Below are 20,969 nucleotides of genomic sequence, written 5' to 3' on the forward strand. Positions count from 1 at the left end.
AGGGGAACACACAAACAGCACAGTTATTATCCATGAACTAGATGCAGTCTAGTAACTGTAGCTTTTACACTGTTCCAGTCAGCTGGGAAGAGTAGTACTGGGGGGTAAGTTACTTGTGCCGGCACCGCCCCGTAGTGGACACACACCCATGCCTCCTGGTCCAGGGAAGCCGTTGGTCATGCCTGGCCGGATGTGTGCCTCCACGTTCTCCTGTTTGATGAGCGTGGGGCAGGGAACGTTCCTCCTCCCTGCCAGGCATCCACCACCAACCAGGGGTTTAGCGTCCACTGACAGAGCCCTCTGGAGGGGCCCACGCCGGGCAGGCAGCATAGCTCCTCTCTCCACATCTGGAAGACACAGCAGAAGGGTCAGTACAGGCCAAGGACAAACACTCTTTAGTAAGGATGTCTGGCTAACTGCATAACAGTCAATTAAATGGCCAACATATTAGCACTTCTGGACTGATCTAGTCAAAATTTTAATTAGAATCCACTCATGCTAGTATACCATGGAAACTGTCTGGGCCATTTCCCTGCTGGTTTCCCCCTTCTTTTCCTGCTCCGGAGTCCGGCTCGGGATTAAACCCGGAGCTGGAGTTCCTGCGGCCTCCGAGAATTGTCTCCAGGGTTTCCAACTGGGAAGAAAAACAAATGTTACTGTTAGTTAACAGTGGAATAAATGAACAAGCTGCTCTTTGCTGAATAAATAATAGAAAGTAATTAACCGTAGGCAGGGCACACATTTATTTTTCAATTGGTAGCACTGGTGCTCACAACTAAAAAGTTAGGAGTACAACATAAAATTTAGGGACACCAGAATTTATTAAATTAGAATTGATATAGAACATGAATTTTAGCTACTTCTGAATCATGTTGTGCGTTGGTTTATTATTGAAAAGCTAAAATGTTGATACAAATACCAGTAATTGAAATTATAAAGTAATGTGTGGAATATTGTTTTTAAAATTTTAAAAACTTTTACCCGTTTTTCTCCCCAATTTCATGACATCCAATTGATAGTTACAGTCTTGTCTCATCGCTGCAACTCCCGTACGGACTCAGGAGAGGCGAATGTCGAGAGCCATGCGTCCTCCGAAACACAACCCAACCAAGCCAAACTGCCAGCTTAACCCGGAAGCCAGCCACACCAATGTGTCGGGAAGAAACACCGTACAACTGGCGACCGTGTCAGCGTGCATGCGCCCGGGCCGCCACAGGATCACTAGAGCACGATGGGACAAGGACATCTCTACTCGCCAAACCCTCCCCTAACCCGGACAACGCTGGGACAATGGGTCTCCCAGTCACAGCCGGCTGCGACAGAGCCTGGACCTCTAGTGACACAGCGATGCAGTGCCTTAGACCACTGCGCCACTCAGGAGGCCCGGGAATATTAGGTTTCTACATTATGTAGAAGCACCATTTTCCTATTGAGATGCATTACAATGAAAATTGTAAGTCTCTTTAAGAGCGTCAATTTCTTGATGACATCTGTCATTCATTCATTCAACGCCATGATCATTGATCTCCCGAAGAAGCTATCCCCCTTTCCTTCCTTTCTGTGCCCCCAAATGTATGGATATACTGATCAAGTTACCAGGTTGTTAGGAAGAAAAATGGATCAGATCTTTTGAACTATTTGGTTTAGAAACAAGCAGTTTTTGCTGTATTAATGGTGCAAGCATGATGCTAATGAATCTGTGCGTGGGAAACAAAATGGTACAGCAAAGCCTCATCACTACAACAATTATACAAAAGAAAATACATATTTTGTCACACTGGTTGCACTTTAGAGCCCTGACCGTAGGCACAATGTCCCTCCCTACCTCATCAGGTGGTTCAGTCTTGACCTGCTCCACAATGGGGTTGGGTTCAGACGTCGTGACCCCTGAGGATGCTCCCTGGGCTCCTCTGCCCTTTGGTTGGACATCACCCCTTGTCCCTTTGGAGTCATCTTTTTTGAGGAGATAGTGGAGGAGGGCGTGGGTCTTCTCCTTCTTGGGGCTGTGAAGTTCTTGCTTCACCTCAGCTCCCCTCGCCCCTGGTCCCTCTCCTGGATCTCCTGGCCCAGCCTCTGGACCCCCACCATCTGTGACCTTCCCCGTGGCCTCGGCTGTGATGCGGGCCACCTCGTCTGGGGTGTTCCCATTCTGCAGCAGCTTGTGGAGAATCTTGTGCTTCTCCTGCAGGGACTGGTTGGCAAAGTGTGCTGCTGCAGCAGCTGCTCCTAGGCCCTGCTGTCCCACTGCAGCCGTGGAGGAGGATACACCTGTGGAGAGGCTGGTCAAACCCCCCAAACCCTCCTTGGACTCAAAGCCCATCGGAGTGTTGCCAGGGCCGCCCTGGTGGTTAGGGGGCACTAGCTCCTCCGTAGGGGAGGTGAGGAGCTGCAGGAGCTTCTTGTGGCCCCCCTTGTTGTCATGGCTCGGTCGGTTGGCTTCTACCCCGGCTGGGCCCTCACTGTTGGCCTGGCTGTCTGGGGTCACCTCTGTGGTGAGGGTGTGCTGCTGCTCTCCTCTACTGGCCAGAGTGTTGCCCGGGCTCTTGGAGTCTGAACTGCCTGGTTTACAGGTTCCGCCGTGGCACTGCCCCTGCTGGGTGGAGTTGACGCTGGGGCAGCAGTCAGGCTTGTGTGTGGGGGGAGAGTTGAGGGGCGAGGGGAGGGCCGAGGGTAGAGAGGTGCCCACCCCCTCACTGATGGCCTGGAGGGCACTCAGGGAGCTGCTGGAGAAACTGGTGCTACCTCCTGCACCTCCAGGACCACCTGGGTGACCCGAGCTCATGGAAGAATGCATACCTCCTGGGGAGAAGGGGCTAGCACCTATTTTGGGGTTCCTCCTTACTGTAGGGGAGCCAATGTTCTGCTGGGGGGCGTTCATCCCTGGACTGCTCTGGGGGGGGCTGTTCATGCCCCCCATGCTGTATCCCGCTCCATGGAACGGGGCCTGCTGCTGCTGAGGATACTGCTGCTGCATTCCAGGGTGGTTCATCTGATTCCTCTGGTTCATCTGGTTAATCCGATTCATAGAATTCATCTGGTTCAGGGAATTCATCCGAGAGTTCATTGGACGCATGGAGTTCATTTGATTCATGGAATTCATCTGACTCATGTTGTTCATCGGTTGACCCATTGAATTTGTCTGAGAGTTCATTTGATGCAATGAGCGGTTCATTTGATTCATGGAGTTCATCCCATTTCCCCCTGTGTACGAGGGGCCGCCTCGCTGTCCCATGTGCCCCTGCTCTGCCCCCATGCCGTAGCCCCTGTTCATGCCACCACTGCCCCCTCCAGGGGCCATGTTCATCTGAGCGTTGGGGTTGGTGACGCCTATGCCCTGGGGCCTCATCACTCCCCCCTGGTTGGTTTGGTAACCATTCTGCTCCCTGACAGAGAGAATGAGGGGTCAGGAGTGGAAAAAGTTGATTAAAAAACACTATACTCTACAGTATTAAAAAAAAACTCAGTTCAATCTTAGCTACAACTGGGAAAAGAAAACAGTAAAATCCTACACGGAGTGAGTGATAGATGCCATGTCTCGGCGCGCTCCAAGCTGACAGACTAACCTCTGTAGCAGATGGGTAGAGAGGAAGGTGGGTGGCTCATTGGAGGCGCGGCTACGACAGAGCTCGCTCCTGGTCTGCGCAGTGACCGGGGTGCCGTCGGAGAGAGAGAACCGGTAAGACGGCGTCTCGGCACGGCCATGCAGGAAGGCTGGAGAGGACAGAGAGAAAACCATGAAGACAGAAAATGAGACTGACCGACCAACGTGCTTATCACAGAGTAGTAGCCTTTGTTAGGAGCAGAGATGCATTGTACTTGTGCATTTATAGCAGAGTAACAAGGTGAAACATTGGTGAGAAGACATGGTGATATAGCAGGGAGCCAGAGAGGAGAGAGAAGCAGAGAGAGAAGTACCCTCATGGTAGTGGTGTTTGTAGGACCAGGGATGGCCCTCGCTGCGATGGAGGAACATCTGCATGCAGCGCCTCACCAGGTCCTCCCACCCTGGCCGCATGGTGGTGTGGAGAGAACTCTGCTGTTCGATCTCTATCAGTTTACCTATCAGACAACATCACAGCAAAGGACAAGGGTCACATGAACTGAGCAAAAAAAAGAAGCGTCCTCTCACTGTCAACTACGTTTATTGTCAGAACTTAACATGTGTAAATATTTGTATGAACAAAACAAGATTCAACAACTGAGACATAAACTGAACAAGTTCCACAGATAGAAATGGAATAATGTGTCCCTGAACAAGGGGGGGTGTCAAAAGTAACAGTCAGTATCTGGTGTGGCCACCAGCTGCATTAAGTACTGCAGTGCATCTCCTCCTCATGGACTGCACCAGATTTGCCAGTTCTTGCTGTGAGATGTTACCCCACTCTTCCACAAAGGCACCTGCAAATTGCCGGATATTTCTGGGGGGAATGGCCCTAGCCCTCACCCTCCGATCCAACAGGTTCCAGACGTGCTCAATGGGATTTAGATCCAGGCTCGTCACCGGCCATGGCAGAACACTGACATTCCTGTCTTGCAGGAAATCACGCACAGAACGAGCAGTATGGCTTGTGGCATTGTCATGCTGGAGTGTCATGTCAGGATGAGCCTGCAGGAAGGGTACCACATGATGGAGGAGGATGTCTTCCCTGTAACGCACAGCACTGAGATTGCCTGCAATGACAACAAGCTCAGTCCGATGATGCTGTGACACACCGCCAAAGACCATAATGGACCCTCCACCTCGATCCCGCTCCAGAGTACAGGCCTCAGTGTAACGATTATACCTTCGATGATAAACACGAATCCGACCAACACCTGTGGTGAGACAAAACCGCGACTCGTCAGTGAAGAGCACGGTCCTGTCTGGTCCAGCAACAGTGGGTTTGTGCCCATAGGCGACGCTGTTGCCGCTGATGTCTGGTGAGGACCTGCCTTACAACAGGCCTACAAGCCCTCAGTCCAGCCTCTCTCAGCCTATTGCGGACAGTCTGAGCACTGATGGAGGGATTGTGCGTTCCTGGTAAAACTCGGGCAATTGTTGTTGCCATCCTGTACCTGTCCCGCAGGTGGTTCAGATGTACCGATCCTGTGCAATTGTTGTTACACGTGGTCTGCCACTGCGAGGACGATCAGCTGTCCGTCCTGTCTCCCTGTAGCGCTGTCTTAGGTCTCACACAATACGGACATTGCAGTTTATTGCCCTGGCCACATCTGCAGTCCTCATGCCTCCTTGCAGCATGCCTAAGGCACGTTCACACAGATGAGCAGGGACCCTGGGCATCTTTCTTTTGGTGTTTTTCAGAGTCAGTAGCAAGGCCTCTTTTGTGTCCTAAGTTTTCATAACTGTAGCCTTAATTGCCTACCGTCTGCAAGCTGTTAGTGTCTTAACGACCGTTCCACAGTTGCATGTTCATTAAACAAGCACAGGAAACAGTGTTTAAACCCTTTACAATGAAGATCTGTGAAATTATTTGGATTTTTTGACAAATTATCTTTGATAGACAGGATCCTGAAAAAGAGGCGTTTCTTTTTTGTTGAGTTCACATGGCAATTATATTCTTATTTCATTTTGAGCAACAAAATGCTGCATCTCAATGTTATAATCTAGTCAAACTAAACTGTATACTCCTACATTTTTGCAGATCAATAGACAATCCCGGAAAAGTCCAAGAGTGTGTTATTTTGCTCAGATTGAATGAAGGGAAAGAGCATTTGAATAGAGAATGAACACGTGAATGCAGTGTGTTTACAGTCATCTCACCTGAGAGCTCATGGCGGGTGCTGAACCTCTCGGTCCTCTCCACTGCAGTGACGCGCCGGGCCACACAGATCATACACGACTGCAGGTCTGAACACACACAACATAGCCAGTCAGTATCCACAATCCTTCTCTAATGAACCTATATCAGGCTTGACAACGCTTTTGTCCAACTTCCCATAATCAAGTTACAGCAACTCAATGTGAAGAGTACAGCAAGTCTGCATCATAAATAGAAACAACACCTCTAACTGTGACATGACTGAGGAGGAGCCCCCTACCTTCTCCCTCCTCCATTATGGTGCGGGGTTGAGTCAGGGCGAAGCACTGCATGGTCTCGTAGCGCTGCCTGTTGGGCCCCTCAGACGGACCATGGTTCTGATGGCTCTGCCCGTGACCGTACTTCACCAGCATACGACAGTTAAAGGTGTGGCTCTTCTGCCGCGATGCCTCTCCTCCCCATGACCTACCGTTGGGTGCTGGAAGAGACAGGGGGACACAGTAATTGCTTTCATGCTGTAGGTTGGGAAGATAACCGTTCTGCAGTGCCACTAAATCAAAGTCAAATGGCATATGTGCATGTGTAATTGTGACTGCATTTGTGTGTCTGCGTACCGTTGGTCTTGGGCAGGTTCTTGTGCAGCTCCTCCCTGTCGTCCTCATGGAGGATGTTGTAGACAGAGGTGTTGATGAGCTCCTCCTGTTTGTACTGCAGGTACTGGGTCACATTGTCAGACACAAACACGATGCTGCCCTCCCGGTTCACCACAAACAGGAAGCCATCCAGGGCCTGAGCCAGAGGAAAGAGGGGAGATGCACAAAATTCTAACTATACCAAATGTGTGACCAGCTGCATCCCTGTACATACAAGAGTCTTGTATGTCCCCATTCAACATAAGGTGAAGCTAATTCCACTGCCCTTTGACCCCCCCACCCTGTCCTCAGGCTAACCTGTAGCAGCAGCGGTCCCAGATGGTCCTTGTCAATGACCCCTTGACCGGTGGATGACACATCTGCCTTCTGGACATCGTCATCGCTGCACGAGCTCTTCCCTGCAGAGGGACAAGGACTCCCAGTCACTTCACAGTACATAAGGTAAATCTAGTTACAATGCAACACACAGCAAGATATGTACACCCTCTAACAAGCAGCTTGATATCCATTGTGGAAATCTGAGGAGAAATGAGAAACATTACACTTGCAAAACAGTTTTACTTGAGGCCAAAATTAGCATACAATACAGAGACACTAGCGATCCAGCCAACCATGTCACTGTAAAATGACTTACTGTCCACCACCAGGAGGCAGCATTACCAATGCTTTTACAGTTCTAAAAATGTAACTATCATGATTTAAAATGGAATTATGAGTCAGATTCTGAGGGAAGAGATTCACTTGCAACGAAGAGAATGACAAAAAAAATGCTTCTGGTTTTCAAGGCTGCTTCACAACACCAATGTAAGGGAAGAGGATAGAGTCTGCCTAAATAAGATGACCTAAGGAGGAAATGGATAGGTGAAATAGAGCAAGAGAAAGATAGCTGGTTAAAAAGGTAACGGTGAAAGAAGGACGGCCTTCATCATTTACTTCCTGTAACTAAGGGAACCTAGCTGTACAAAGCTCCTGCCAGCAGCAGCCATGTGGCCCTGGCGTGGATTCCAATCCAATAATTCCCTCCCTTCCTTCCTTCTTTCCTCCTCACTGATCTTATCTGAGTGAACTACAAGTTATAAGATTGCATATAACCTACCAGAAGGTTGGGGGGAGTTAATACAGCTTACACCGATCCAACCACTTCAGATCGGTAACAGGGTAATGAGCAGGGGGGGTGAGTGATTTATGGGGTTGGAATCCCTCACCTCAATCCCACCAAACAAAGGCCAGGCAGGCAGGCCATAGGGCCATGAGCCCACCACCTAGTCTCTACAGCCCTGGTTGGCACAGGTATACTCCTGACCATGCAACCACACACTGAGCTAATACTACAGAAAGGATTTTTCGAATGCCAAATCATGTTCTCCTACTTCCTTTTTTTGCTAAATCCAACGGCGATAACGTGCTGATATTCAGATGACTGCTAGGGCTAGCAAGTTAGCATTACACGGAACCCAAAACGGCTGCACGCGTGCGCCATCGTGCATAAATGTATTTTGTCCCCCCACACCAAACGCGATCACAACACGCAGGTTAAAATATCAAACCAAACTCTGAACCAATGACATTAATTTGGGGGACAGGTCGAAAAGCATTAAACCAATTTAGCTAGCTAGCTTGCACTTGCTAGCTAATTTGTCCTATTTAGCTAGCTTGCTGTTGCTAGCTAATTTGTCCTGGGATATAAACATTGAGTTGTTATTTTACCTGAAATGCACAAGGTCCTCTACTCCACACATAAAACGGTCAACCGAATCATTTCTAGTCATCTCTCTTCCTTCCAGGCTTTTTCCTTCTCTTGACTTTATATTGCAATTGGCAACTTTCATAAATTAGGTGCATTACCGGCACTGACCTCGTTCTTCTTTGTCACCCACGTGGGTATAACCCATGAGGAGATGGCACGTGGGTACCTGCTTCTATAAACCGAGGGGAGAGGCAGGACTTCTATTTTATCCCTTGGCAACGCAGACGCTCGTTGGCTCGTGCGAGCAGTGGATTAAATAATTGAATAATCTAGATTTCTAAATTTATTTGGCAACGGTGTAGTCAGCCTGTTAGGGAGCTGGTACCTTGCCCTTTGATTTGCCTGATCTGCCGGACGGTCTCCTTGAGGATGGCACATTTGTCTGGCTTCACGTTGAAGCTGTCCATGTTGCCGAGGTTGGCAGAGATCAGCTCGGCCAGCTCCTCCATGTAGTTACTCTCCTGCTCCCTCCTGCGCTTGTCACATCTGCAGGGAAAGGGAGTGGGGAGGGGGAGAAAATAGGAGATAGTCAGATGTCACCATGACAACCACACCTCTCCCTCCATAATGACCTGCTGTATACTGGAGTTAAAATGTTGACACCACAAGAATCTTCTACATGAAAAACAGATATGGAAGCTGAGGGAATTTAACAGAGGCTAGAGAGAAAAGGACACACTTTGCTCAGAAGACAGACAAAGACAGGCAGTGTCACACACAAAGATAAACAGAAAGGAAGATGGAGACGTCGCTCCCGACAGTGACTCACCCCATGCCTGGTGTATCGCAGGTGGAGATCTTGCGTTTCCGATCGGAGCACATGGGCTCCAGCGAGTTGTCTGCCACTTCACTCATCCTCAGCGCATGTCAGCACCTGGGGAGACAGAGATGCACTGTATCCAGACCGCTGAGACCGACTTGGCTTAGTCTATTATTTTAGAACTTAGAGAAGGTCCCTTCTTCTGGCGTCTCGTCCAAGAGGATAGTCCATTAAAACTATTATTCCATACGCTGACTTTTACTATAATCCCTCGATTAATACTTCAATTCAAAAATAAAAATAGCAACGGCGATTTCAGGGAGTAAGCTGGAGGTATCGAGCAGTGCTGAGCGATAGTGCTTTCAGAGGTCGGTTATTCAAAAAAATAAAAAGGTTTTCGATTTTTGAGTTGAATGCTATAACTGAATGAAACAATTAAAAGTCCCATGGTAGTGACTGCCCATTACTGCTTATTCATATTACCTTAATAAATTACTTCAGTCATATATATTACATTTATTTGATGACTATTATTTAATTCCAAGTCATCTCATCTCCACAGAGCTGCTGTCTGACAAATCACTATTTTGGTAGCTCTTCAATGTAAATAAGCCATACTTTTGTGACTGCTGAATACCAACTATCAAATCACTTTGATCATACATTTGCAGGTGTGGATAAGTCACGAAGCAACAGCTGCTCTCTATATCCCCTCATGATCTCGCATTCTTGTCTCTTCGGTCTGTGGTTCTTTTAATGCCTTCTACTGGACAAGTAGATGTGCAAATGGATGATGGGCATTGCAGTTAATTACCACGTTTTATGCTCTAAACTATGTAGAATATTGGCCTGAAATGCAATTCAAATAATTGAACTGACTTGGACAATTCATTGTTTAAAAAAACAAAACAAAAATTTGGTTAATCGCTCAGCACTGGTAGCTACACAAGTCTCCCTTCATTGCATTTGATAGGAGAGAAATCACATCTGTTCCAGTGTGAGGAGAGACTGACAATGATGTAGTGATTTAGAGCCTCTGGGGAAAATGGGTCATCCTGCGTTCATCCTGCACTACTCCTCTTGCTCTAATAGTACAGTACGGTCAATAAACCCCCAGCACAGGGACAAGCACAAGCTGGATTGTGTTCCTACAGAACAGAGATGTTGATCCCAAGGTTAGGCTATAGTGCTCTGTTTAACCTTACTGAACCGCAAGACACATTCACATTTCCAACTTCCAATCGCTCCCTGACCCCGAATTCTCTCTATATCCACTCTGCCCTTCTTCGTACACTCTGGCCATTCCTCTTCCTGTCCCGCCCAACCCCCCCTCTCTCTGAGCGTGCTGCAGAGTGCTGCTGGCCGGCCAGGCGACCCTGCCCTTGTTTCCCTCCCCTGGCCCAGCCTTGCACTGCATCTGACCCCCCAGGGTTCAAACCAGAGGAAGGTAGACACTAAGGCCACTGCTCTTTTCATTTCCACACAGAAAAAAAAACACTGGAGTTCATTGTTCCAGCACTTGAGACGTAGGCCACGACAGACACACATCTCAGGGTGGGCAAGCACACACACACACACCGCTATGAGCGCATCATTCCTGAGTGGAATACTGCAGAACGGATGGGAGTGGTTATGCAACCTCAGTCCAAACTGCAGGCATGGACTTGTATAGCGCCACCTCTGACACAGTCCTAGTCTCCAACCCATATGTCGCCACTGCATGCTCCCAAATCTGTCTTTCCCACTCAGTCTCGCTCTTTTTCCATCCCCCTTCCTTCCCTCTCAGTCCTCTTTTCTGTCCCCCAACTCACCTCTGTGGAGAATGATGACATCAAACCTCAAGTCAGCTTCACATCTTGAAAGACAAACACACACTAGAGTGCTGCTTGCTGGTAATAGAGAAGGCAGAATATATAGCTCACATGTATACAGGTGGAAAAGAACAAGGAAGTGGTTATATAGATCAGGGTTTCCCAAACTTGGTACACATTTTGGTTTTTGACCTAGCACTACACAGCTGATTCAAATAATCAACTCATCCCCCTGTGTATAGCCTCACTATTCTTATTTTACTGCTGCTGTTTAATTGTTACTTTTATTTTCAATTTTTTACTTAACACTTATTTTCTTAACTGCATTGTTGGTTAAGGGCTTCTAAGCATTTCTCTAAGGTCTGCACCTACATGTGACAAATAACATTTTAATTGATCAAGCTTTGGTTATTTGAAATCAGCTGTATAGTGCCAGGGCAAAAAACAAAACGTGTACCCAGGGAGGGCCCCAGGACAGAGTTTGGGAAACTCTATAGGAAACCGCAGTGAAATGTTGTATTCTCTTGCAGAAATCTTTCCCCTTGTATAGAATCTGCCAATCATACTGTGGTGATGGTAAAGCATTTGAACATAAGAAACGATTTTCTCCAGTATTTTGACAACCATGCTGCCATGGCATCAAACAGTATATGCATGTTTGTAACATTCCTCATTTATTTGTTGTTCGCCTTTATTCCTCAACTTTTCCCCCAGTAAGTTTGTTGACTTTGAAACCTTGCAGTGAATCACGCTTAGGGAGATACAGTAGGCCTATACTCTGGAGAGAACGCAAACATTGTGCTATACCCTTTCTATTTCAGAGAGACGTCGACTGAAAACAGCAGCGCACCACAAATGAGTCACAACAGGCCTGGCATTATGCAAATGATCCTGAAGCAGACACTTCTGACAACGTGAAACTTGCCCAGAGATAGATAGATGTTTGTTCCATCAGATACGGGGCAGATTTTAAAGTGATACGAACCGAAAGCAGTTGGTTTTACAAGACAGCTTAGGCTTACAGTTTGTTGAACTAATGGAGACCAAGATGAATGAAGATACGTGTACATTTCTCACTAAATTCTAGCGTACATGGAGATTCTAAGATTTGCATGCTCAACAAATTGGGATTTTTTAAATATTTTTTTTATTGAATTTAAAAAACTGAAAACAATGTTTTCATTGATAAGTCAGAGCCATACTGCGCTCGTGAACGACCGTTACACCCCCGACTGGAAAACACCGTAAAAGGTGAAAACTCATTTGCTGTATAATAATTATTTGGAGAGGTTAGAACTGGGCCATGGCAGTTTCTAAAATAAACTAATTTCAAATCACCTGTAGAAGGGTGGGCAGATTATTATTATTATTATTTTTTTTTACAAACTCTTGCAGTGACTTTCAATCCAAAAATGCTTAGCGAGTCCGAAACACTGGCTGTGCATTCTGAAATGATTGTCTAGCCGAGCAATTTAAAAGGAAATACTACGGCCCACACTTCCATACAAAAAACTAACCGTTCTTCCATATTAAAATGTAAATATACTATGGTGTTGCGCACGTATCAATACTGTTGCTTACCCATATTGTCAAATGTTTTGAATAGGCCACCGGTCCATTTACTTCTGAGCATGGCTTTGTTGTGTAGAAGGAATAATCTGGTCACGTCAGAAAGGAGAGACATGTCTTGTAATATGATTGTGCTTGAGGCCTATATAATAAAAGTCAAATCATATATTAGACTACATGCTGCCATGCCATCTCCTTACCAATGGCAACTGCATAAGATTATCATTAAAATTGTCAAATGTTTTTATTAGCCTACCATTATTATAAGTGCACCAAACACCTTAATTTCCCCCCCTTGCAATATAAATTGATCAACCACTAGAAGCTGTGCGTGGAGATACGCACACTTTTCCGTCACATTTGATAAATACAAACCTTTGCAGGAAAAACATTTTTGTGCGCAGGCACCTTTGATAAATGAGGCCCCTTGAGAGTGAGGTGCAGTGTAAATGACATGGACTCTAGCACACCTGATTGTGTCCAATCAAAATCCATTCGCAGTCTAGGGTCTCAAAGTCTTAGCACAGCCTGTTATAAGACAGAAGAGACCACATTAGCAGGTCTGCAGCATATCATGCGCTCTGATCAAAGCACGGACTACAGCAGTTAAGAGCCAATGAATGTTACTGGAGTCAGACAGGACTGTGACATGAGTTGGTGAACAAACATAACCAAGCCCAATGTGCCACCTGAAATGTGTAACTCAACAAACCATACGTTTAATTTTTGGCTCTGTTTACTTTATGTAACCTGACGGTGGGCAAGGTAGACGAAATTCAAGCAAGGGTTGCCTTCCAGAGAAACAGATTGTAACATTCGCTGTTTCACGGAAACATGGCTCTCTGGGATATGTTGTCAGAATCGGTTCAGCCACCGGGCTTCTCCATGCATCGCGCCGACAGAGAAACAACTCTCTGGGAAGAGGAAGGGAGGGGCTCATGGTGTAATCATAACATACAGGAACTCAAGTCCTTCTGCTCACCCGACCTAGAATTCCTTACAATCAAATGCCGGCAATATTATCTGCCAAGAGAATTCTCGTTGGTTATCGTCACAGCTGTGTACATTCCCCCTCAAGCAGACACCAAGACGACCATCAAGAAACTTCACTGGACTATATGCAAACCATATATCATGAGGCTGCATTTATTGTAGCTGGGGATTTTAGCAAAGGAAATTTGAGAACAAGGCTACCTAAATTCTACCAGCATTTTGACTGCGCTGCGCGCATGGGCAAAGCCCCCGGCCACTGCTACTCTAAATTCCGCGACGCATACAAAGCCCTCCCCCGCCCTCACTTCAGCAAATCCGACCACGACACCATCTTGCTCTTACCGTCTTATAGGCAGAAACTCAAACAGGAGGTAACAGTGACGAGAACCATTCAACGCTGGTCCAACCAATCGGAAGCCACGCTCCAAGATTGTTTTGATCACGCGGACTGGAATATGTTCCGGTCAAGCCTCAGAACAACATTGACATATACGCTGACTCGGTGAGTGAGTTTATAAAGTGCATTGGAGATGTACCCAATGTGACTATTAAAACCTACCCTAACCAGAAACCGTGGATGGATGGCGGCATTCGCGCAAAACTGAAATCGCAAACCGCCGCATTCAACCATGGAAAGAGGTCTGGGAATATGACTGAATATAAAAACAGTGTAGTTATTCCCTCCGCAAGGCAATCAAACAAGCGAAATGCCAGTACAGAGACAAGGTGGAATCGCAATTCAACGGCTCAGACACAAGACGTATGTGGCAGGGTCTACAGGAAAGCACGGACTACACACAAAAAACAGCCACGTGACAGACACGACGTCACACTTCCAGACAAATGAAACACCTTCCTTGCTCACTTTGAGGATAATACAGTGACACCATTGCGCCCCGCTAACAAGGACTGCACACCTCCACCCCTCTCCATGGTTGACGTGAGTAAAACATTTAAACGTGTTAACCCTCGCAAGGCTGCTGCTCGCAAGGCTGCTGGCCCAGATAACATCCCTAGCCGTGTCCTCAGAGCATGCGCAGACCAGCTGGCTGGTGTGTTTAAGGACATATTCAATCATTCCCTATCCAAGTCTGTTGTCCCCACATGATTCATGATGGCAACCATTGTTTCTGTACCCAAGAAGGTAAAGATAGCTAAATGACTACTGCCCCATAGCACTCACTTCTGTCATCATGAAGTGCTTTGAGAGACTAGTCAAGGATCATATCATCTCCACCTTACCTGCCACCCTAGATCCACTTCAATTTGCATACCGCCCCAACAGGTCCACAGACAATGCAATCGCCATCACACTGCCCTATCCCATCTGGACAAGAGGAATATCTATGCAAGAATGCTGTTCATTGACTACAGCCCCATTAGGTCCTGGACTTTGACGTGCCACCCCCAGGTGGTGAAGGTAGGAAACACCTCCACGTCGCTGACCCTCAACACTGGGGCCCCACAAGGGTGCGTGCTCAGTAGAGGTCGACCGATTAATCGGAATGGCCGATTTCAAGTTTTCGTAACAATCGGTATTTTTGTACACCGATTTGGCCGATTCTTTTTTACACCTTTATTTAACTAGGCAAGTCAGGTAAGAACACATTCTTATTTTCAATGAAGGCCTAGGAACGGTGGGTTAACTGCCTTGTTCAGGGGCAGAACGACAGATTTTTACCTTGTCAGCTCGGGGATTCAATCTTGCAACCATACGGTTAACTAGTCCAACGCTCTAACCAACTGATTACATTGCACTCCACGAGGAGCCTGCCTGTTACGCGAATGCAGTAAGAAGCCAAGGTGAGTTGCTGGCTAGCATTAAACTTATCTTATAAAAAACAATCATAATCACTAGTTAACTACACATGGTTGATGATATTACTAGTTTATCTTCCTATGGCTGCAGGGGCAGTATTGAGTAGCTTGGATGAAAAGTTGCCCATTGTAAACAGCCAGCTCCTCAGTCTCAGTTGCTAATATATGCATATTATTATTAGTATTGGATAGAAAACTCTAAAAGTTTCCAAAACTGTCAAAATATTGTCTGTGAGTATAACAGAACTGATATTGCAGGCGAAACCCTGAGGAAAATCCAAACAGGAAGTGGCTTCTATTTTGAAAACTCCATGTTCCATACCCTCCCTTTTCTGGATTTAAAGTGATATGAACCAGATTCATTTTCCTATCGCTTCCTCGAGGTGTCAGTCAGACAGTTTCAGGCTTTTATTTTGAAAAATGAACCAGAACGATAACATCTCGTCAAGTGGTCACATGAGTTTTGCTCGCACAACAGAGTTTGGTCAGCCATTGTTTTCCCTCTCCTACTGTGAAAGACATTTGCGGTTGATATATTATCAATTATATATTTTAAAAACAACCTGAGGATTGATTATAAAAAACATTCGACATGTTTGTGGACATTATGGGAACTATTTGGAATTTGTCTGCGTTGTCGTGACCGCTCTTTCCTGTGGATTTCTGATCATAACGCACCAAACATTATTAAAATAATAATAATTAAATAAAAGGCTTTTTTTGATCCTCCAATAAATCGGTATCGGCGTTGAAAATCCATAAAATCGGTCGACCTCTAGTGCTTAACCCCCCCCTGTACTCCCTGTTCACCCATGACTGCGTGGCCATGCACACCTCCAACTCAAATCATCAAATTTGCAGACACAATAGTAGGCTTGATTACCAACGATGACGAGACGGCCTACAGGGAGGAGGTGAGGGCGCTGGGAGTGTGGTGCCAGGAAAACAACCTCTCACTCAACGTCAACAAAACAAAGGAGATGATTGTGGACTTCAGGAAACAGCAGAGGGAGCACCCCCCTATTTACGTCAAAGGGACAGCAGTGGAAAAGATGGAAAGTTAAGTTCCTTGGCGTACACATCACAGACAAACTGAAATGGTCCAGCCACAAAGACAGTGTGATGAAGAAGGCACAACAATGCCCCTCCAACCTCAGGATGCTGAAGAAATTTGGCTTGTCACCCTAAACCCTGAAACTTTTACAGATGCACAATCGAGAGCATCCTGTTGGGCTGTATCACAGCCTGGTACGGCAACAGCACCGCCCTCAACCGCAAGGCTCTCCAAACTACATGCCCTCAATGACAACTACAGCACCCGATGTCACAGGAAGGCCAAAAAGATCATCAAGGACAACAACCACCTGAGCCCCTGCCTGTTCACCCCACTACCATCCAGAAGGGGATGTCAGTACCGGTGCATCATAACTTGGACCGAGAATGAAAAACAGCTTCTATCGCAAGGCCATCTGACTGCTAAACAGCAATTACTAACTCAGAGGCTGCTGCCTACATTGAGACCCAGTCACTGGCCACTTTAATAAAATGGATCACTAGTCACTTTATACAATGTCACTTTAATACTGTTTACATATCTTATATTACATGTATATACTGTATTTTACACCATCTATTGCACTCGGCCATCGCTCATCCATATACTTACATGTACATATTCTCATTCACCCCTTTAGATGCTTGTAATAGGTAGTTGTTGGGGAATTATTAGATATTACTGCACTGTCGAAACTAGAAACACAAGCAATTCGCTATACTCGCATTAAATCTGCTAACCATGTGTATGTGACCAATAAATAAAAAAAATATGATTTGATTGGAGAGGTTTTCCTGTGGAGTATTTCCCGCCTAAGCACGACAGTAAGAGTGATCCAGTTGGCTGGCTGATACAAGATGGAACAGAACCCACTTCTCTACTTCCTGTACTTCATGGAACCATTATTTCTAAAAAAGATACAGGAAGCCACAGAAGACAGCATCCTATTTGCATCCTCTCTCACGGTCCCCTTCGTTATCACTTCCTGGATATGGCCTCCCAGCCACTACATTTACATAGAGTGGGGAAAGGGACTGATACACAGACTATTTGGCCTCAGCTGGCTGTCAGAGTCCACTACTGCAGTACCAAGCAACTTTCCAATGCTAAGCTTAAGCTATCCTCTGTCAGTTTCCTTGGTGACTTAGCTACTTCATTTCAACATTATTCACAGGTTTGCTGCCACACACACGGGTTTCCGTTAGGAAAATGTGGCACCGGACAACATAACGGGGAAGATTTTAAATTTACAGTCCATTTGAGAAATGTACCAATGGCAAGGTTTAAGAAGCCCTTCTCTTGGCTGTAGAGACAATTTTGCTGTTTTAAAGCTAGTTTCCTGTTATACTATATATTTGTCATTGCTTATGCCTTGTTTTTATGCCATCTGAGTGACTCAAACATAATAATATCAATGGGGTCCCAAAATATTGATTTATTGATTTGCAGTGGCAGCCACGATTTAGCAGCGGTGGTACATATAGGGGAAACACTGCACACAGAAAAAAGTAGCGCGATGCACCACCTGCGTGTGCCTATGGGATCTTCCACACAGATCAAACCCAAAAAAAGGTTCACAGCAACTGAGCTAAAGGTGCAGCTGAATAATTAAACACACAGAGAGAGGGAGAGAGAGAGAATGGATGAGGAACGAGAGATGTCAGCAGGCAGACAGTGTGCCACTTCAAGTCAAGCACCAAGGCTAAATTGTTTGCATTTCCCTTCTAGACAGGCATTACTTCAGGTCGGCAGACGATAAGCTGGTAACACAAGTCTGACAAGGGGCACACACACGTTTTTTTGAATGAGAAGGTGGCATATTTTCATATATATATATATATATATATATATATATATATTTTAAAAAAAACAGAAGACGTGAATATGACGGGGGAGGTACAGTAAAAAAGAGAAAGGAAGGGGTGGAAAAGGAAGAATAGAAAGGGGAGGAGGGAGAGTGTCGAGTGGAGCTCAAGAGCTGCAGTGTCACTCAGTCAGGATCAGAATAGAGGACATTCTAGCAGCGCTTGAACTAAAGCCTGTAATCTGAACTCTGAGCCACAGGCTAGCACAGGGGTCGGGAACCTATGGCTCCCGAGCTAGGTGTGGCTCTTTTGATGATTGCATCTGGCTCGCAGATTTAAAAAAAAAAAAAAAAAAAAAAAAAAGTGAGAATTTTTTATTTTTTATTTTTTTTAATCCCCTTTTCTCCCCAATTTTCGTGGTATCCAATCGCTAGTAATTACTATCTTGTCTCATCGCTACAACTCCCGTACGGGCTCGGGAGAGACGAAGGTCGAAAGCCATGCGTCCTCCGAAGCACAACCCAACCAAGCCGCACTGCTTCTTAACACAGCACGCCTCCAACCCGGAAGCCAGCCGCACCAATGTGTCGGAGGAAACACCGTGCACCCGCCCCCCTCGGTTAGCGCGCACTGCGCCTGGCCCACCACAGGAGTCGCTGGAGCACGATGAGACAAGGATATCCCTACCGGCCAAACCCTCCCTAACCCAGACAACGCTAAGCCAATTGTGCATCGCCCCACGCGGCCGGCTGCGACAGAGCCTGGGCGCGAACCCAGAGACTCTGGTGGTGCAGCTAGCACTGCGATGCAGTGCTCTAGACCACTGCGCCACCCGGGAGGCCTATTCTCACTTGTTTTAATCCATCCATCGATTTTTCACTGCTCATGTCCTGTTCAGGGCTGCAGGAGCAATTGTCCATTATTTTAATTAAATAATACTGGCCTACGTTGGCCGTTGCTAGGTAAAACAGGTAAACGACTCCTTTTGAATCAGTCTGCTCGGTCATTAGCTCAAAGCTAACCCTTCGACGAAGAAGATGGCGAAAAGAAAAAAAGATGACGAGTATCGTACATTTCAGGACGAATGGACCGAAGAATTCGCCTTTGTGGAGAGAGCAGGTTCTGCGGTGTGTCTAATTTGCAATGACAAAATTACATCGATGAAACGGTCGAATGTAAAGCGGCACTTCGACAAATTCAGAGGCTTATTATACTGACATTTAGTTGAATTCACTTTTAAAATATATTATATGGCTCTCACTGAAATAAATTTCCAAATTATTTGATTTCATGGCTCTCAGTCAAAAAGGTTCCCGACCCCTGGGCTAGCACAACAAAGACACCACACACTACAGACCGACCAGACCACAGCTCTCCACACGTAAACTTAAACGCAACATCGTAAGCAGACAAACCATCACCAACTGACCCACCTGTCTTTAAATATGAAAGCAGTGGCAGATACATTTGGTGCAATTACCCTGTATTCAACCATTTATCCCTCCCCCCACAGTCATCAAGAAACAAAACGGCATCTACAAGAGTTTGGGACATCAAGTGCAAAAGGAAACAAGAGGACAGAATGACTTCCTGTTTTTCTTCAAAGACCAGCCCCACCTCCACCCCAGCAGAACACAAATCTTTCAGCCACTTTGGGACGACAACGGCTACAATAGCTGCTGCTCACACTACAGGAGCTTTTCTCCCGTTTCAACCCGTGTCATATCCATCTTATACAGCTGAAGTTGACAGAGTGCACATCAACAAATACTTCCTGTTTTGTTTTCGCATCCATGTAAACACGTGACCGAGTTCGCTACATAATCTGAACAGTTTTATCCATTTGCGAAAACACATGATTCTCATGAAAATAGTGTGTGTGAGACAGAACTGTGACTTATGATCAAGAAAGAGATGATTCACAAATGGGACTGAAGAACAGCGAGGCAGACACGCCAAGCATGTGAAAACATGTGCAGACTTCTAAAAAGTTACGCTGTAAAACTGTAAGAATGACTCCATTATCCAGTCGGAAGCGGACTGGCAGCTCGGAATTGCAGCCAAGCACTGAGCATGGGGGGGGGGGGGGGGGGGGGGGATAATTCTGTTCTCGCAGTCTGCACTTGAGGGCAGGACAGTCTGAGACGTCCCCTCTGTCCATCCCAAGAGAGTTGCGTTATAAAAACGCAAGAAGGAAATCAGTCAATTGAAATAAATTAGTCAGGCCCTAATCTATGGATTTCACATGACTGAATACAGATATGCATCTGTTGGTCACAGATACCTTAAAAAAAAAGGGGGGGGGGGGGGAGTGGATCATTAAAATCAGTCAGTATCTGGTGTGACCCCCATTTGCCTCATGCAGCATGACACATCTCCTCTGCACAGAGTTGATCAGGCTGATTGAGGCCTGTGGAATGTATTCTCACTCCTCTTCAATGGCTGTGCGAAGTTCCTCGATAGTGGCAGGAACTGGAACACGCTGTCGTATACGTTGATCCAGAGCATCCCAAACACGCTAAATGGATGACATGTCTGGTGAGTATGCAAGCAAGACATTTTCAGCTTCCAGGAATTGTGTACAGATCCTTGCGACATGATGAAACATGAGGTGAGGATGGCGGGTGAATGGCATGACAATGGGCCTCAGGATCTCGTCAAGGGATCTCTGTGCATTCAAATTGCAATTGTGTTGGTAGCTTATGCCTGTCCATACAGGTCACAACAGAAAACCGTTCGCCCACCCAATGCCATACACGTGGTCTGCAGTTGTGAGGCCGGTTGGACATACTGCCAAAATCTCAAAAATAACATTGAGGCGGCTAATGGTAGAGAAATTAACATACAATTATCTGACAACAGCTCTACTGGACATTCCTGCAGTCAGCATGCCAATTGCACATTCCCTCAAAACTTGAGACATCTGTGGCATTGTGTTGTGTGACAGAACTGCACATTTTGGAGTGGCCATTTTTTGTCCCCAGCAAAAGGTGCACCTGT

At 46.3% G+C, this 20,969-nt stretch overlaps 1 protein-coding gene across 4 annotated transcripts in view; it reads right to left on the reverse strand.

Moving 5' to 3' along the window:
- Nucleotides 1-20,969, reverse strand: part of LOC129815061 (nuclear receptor coactivator 3-like) — a 42,305-nt gene that overhangs the window by 4,534 nt on the left and 16,802 nt on the right. For 3 of the 4 annotated variants that reach the window (XM_055868380.1, XM_055868381.1, XM_055868379.1), the window contains exons 2-12: nt 8,929-9,033; nt 8,485-8,645; nt 6,710-6,810; nt 6,374-6,548; nt 6,040-6,237; nt 5,762-5,848; nt 3,916-4,059; nt 3,564-3,711; nt 1,826-3,383; nt 508-634; nt 114-347 (exon numbers count right to left, since the gene is read on the reverse strand). In XM_055868380.1, the coding sequence (XP_055724355.1) occupies nt 114-347; nt 508-634; nt 1,826-3,383; nt 3,564-3,711; nt 3,916-4,059; nt 5,762-5,848; nt 6,040-6,237; nt 6,374-6,548; nt 6,710-6,810; nt 8,485-8,645; nt 8,929-9,014 (3,019 nt within the window). In that variant the 5' untranslated portion in view covers nt 9,015-9,033. The remainder of the gene's footprint in view (nt 1-113; nt 348-507; nt 635-1,825; nt 3,384-3,563; nt 3,712-3,915; nt 4,060-5,761; nt 5,849-6,039; nt 6,238-6,373; nt 6,549-6,709; nt 6,811-8,484; nt 8,646-8,928; nt 9,034-20,969) is intronic. The other variant, XM_055868382.1, reaches the window with a different exon arrangement.

Source organism: Salvelinus fontinalis, chromosome 18, assembly GCF_029448725.1.
Source record: "Salvelinus fontinalis isolate EN_2023a chromosome 18, ASM2944872v1, whole genome shotgun sequence".
NCBI classification, from domain to species: Eukaryota; Metazoa; Chordata; class Actinopteri; order Salmoniformes; family Salmonidae; genus Salvelinus; species Salvelinus fontinalis.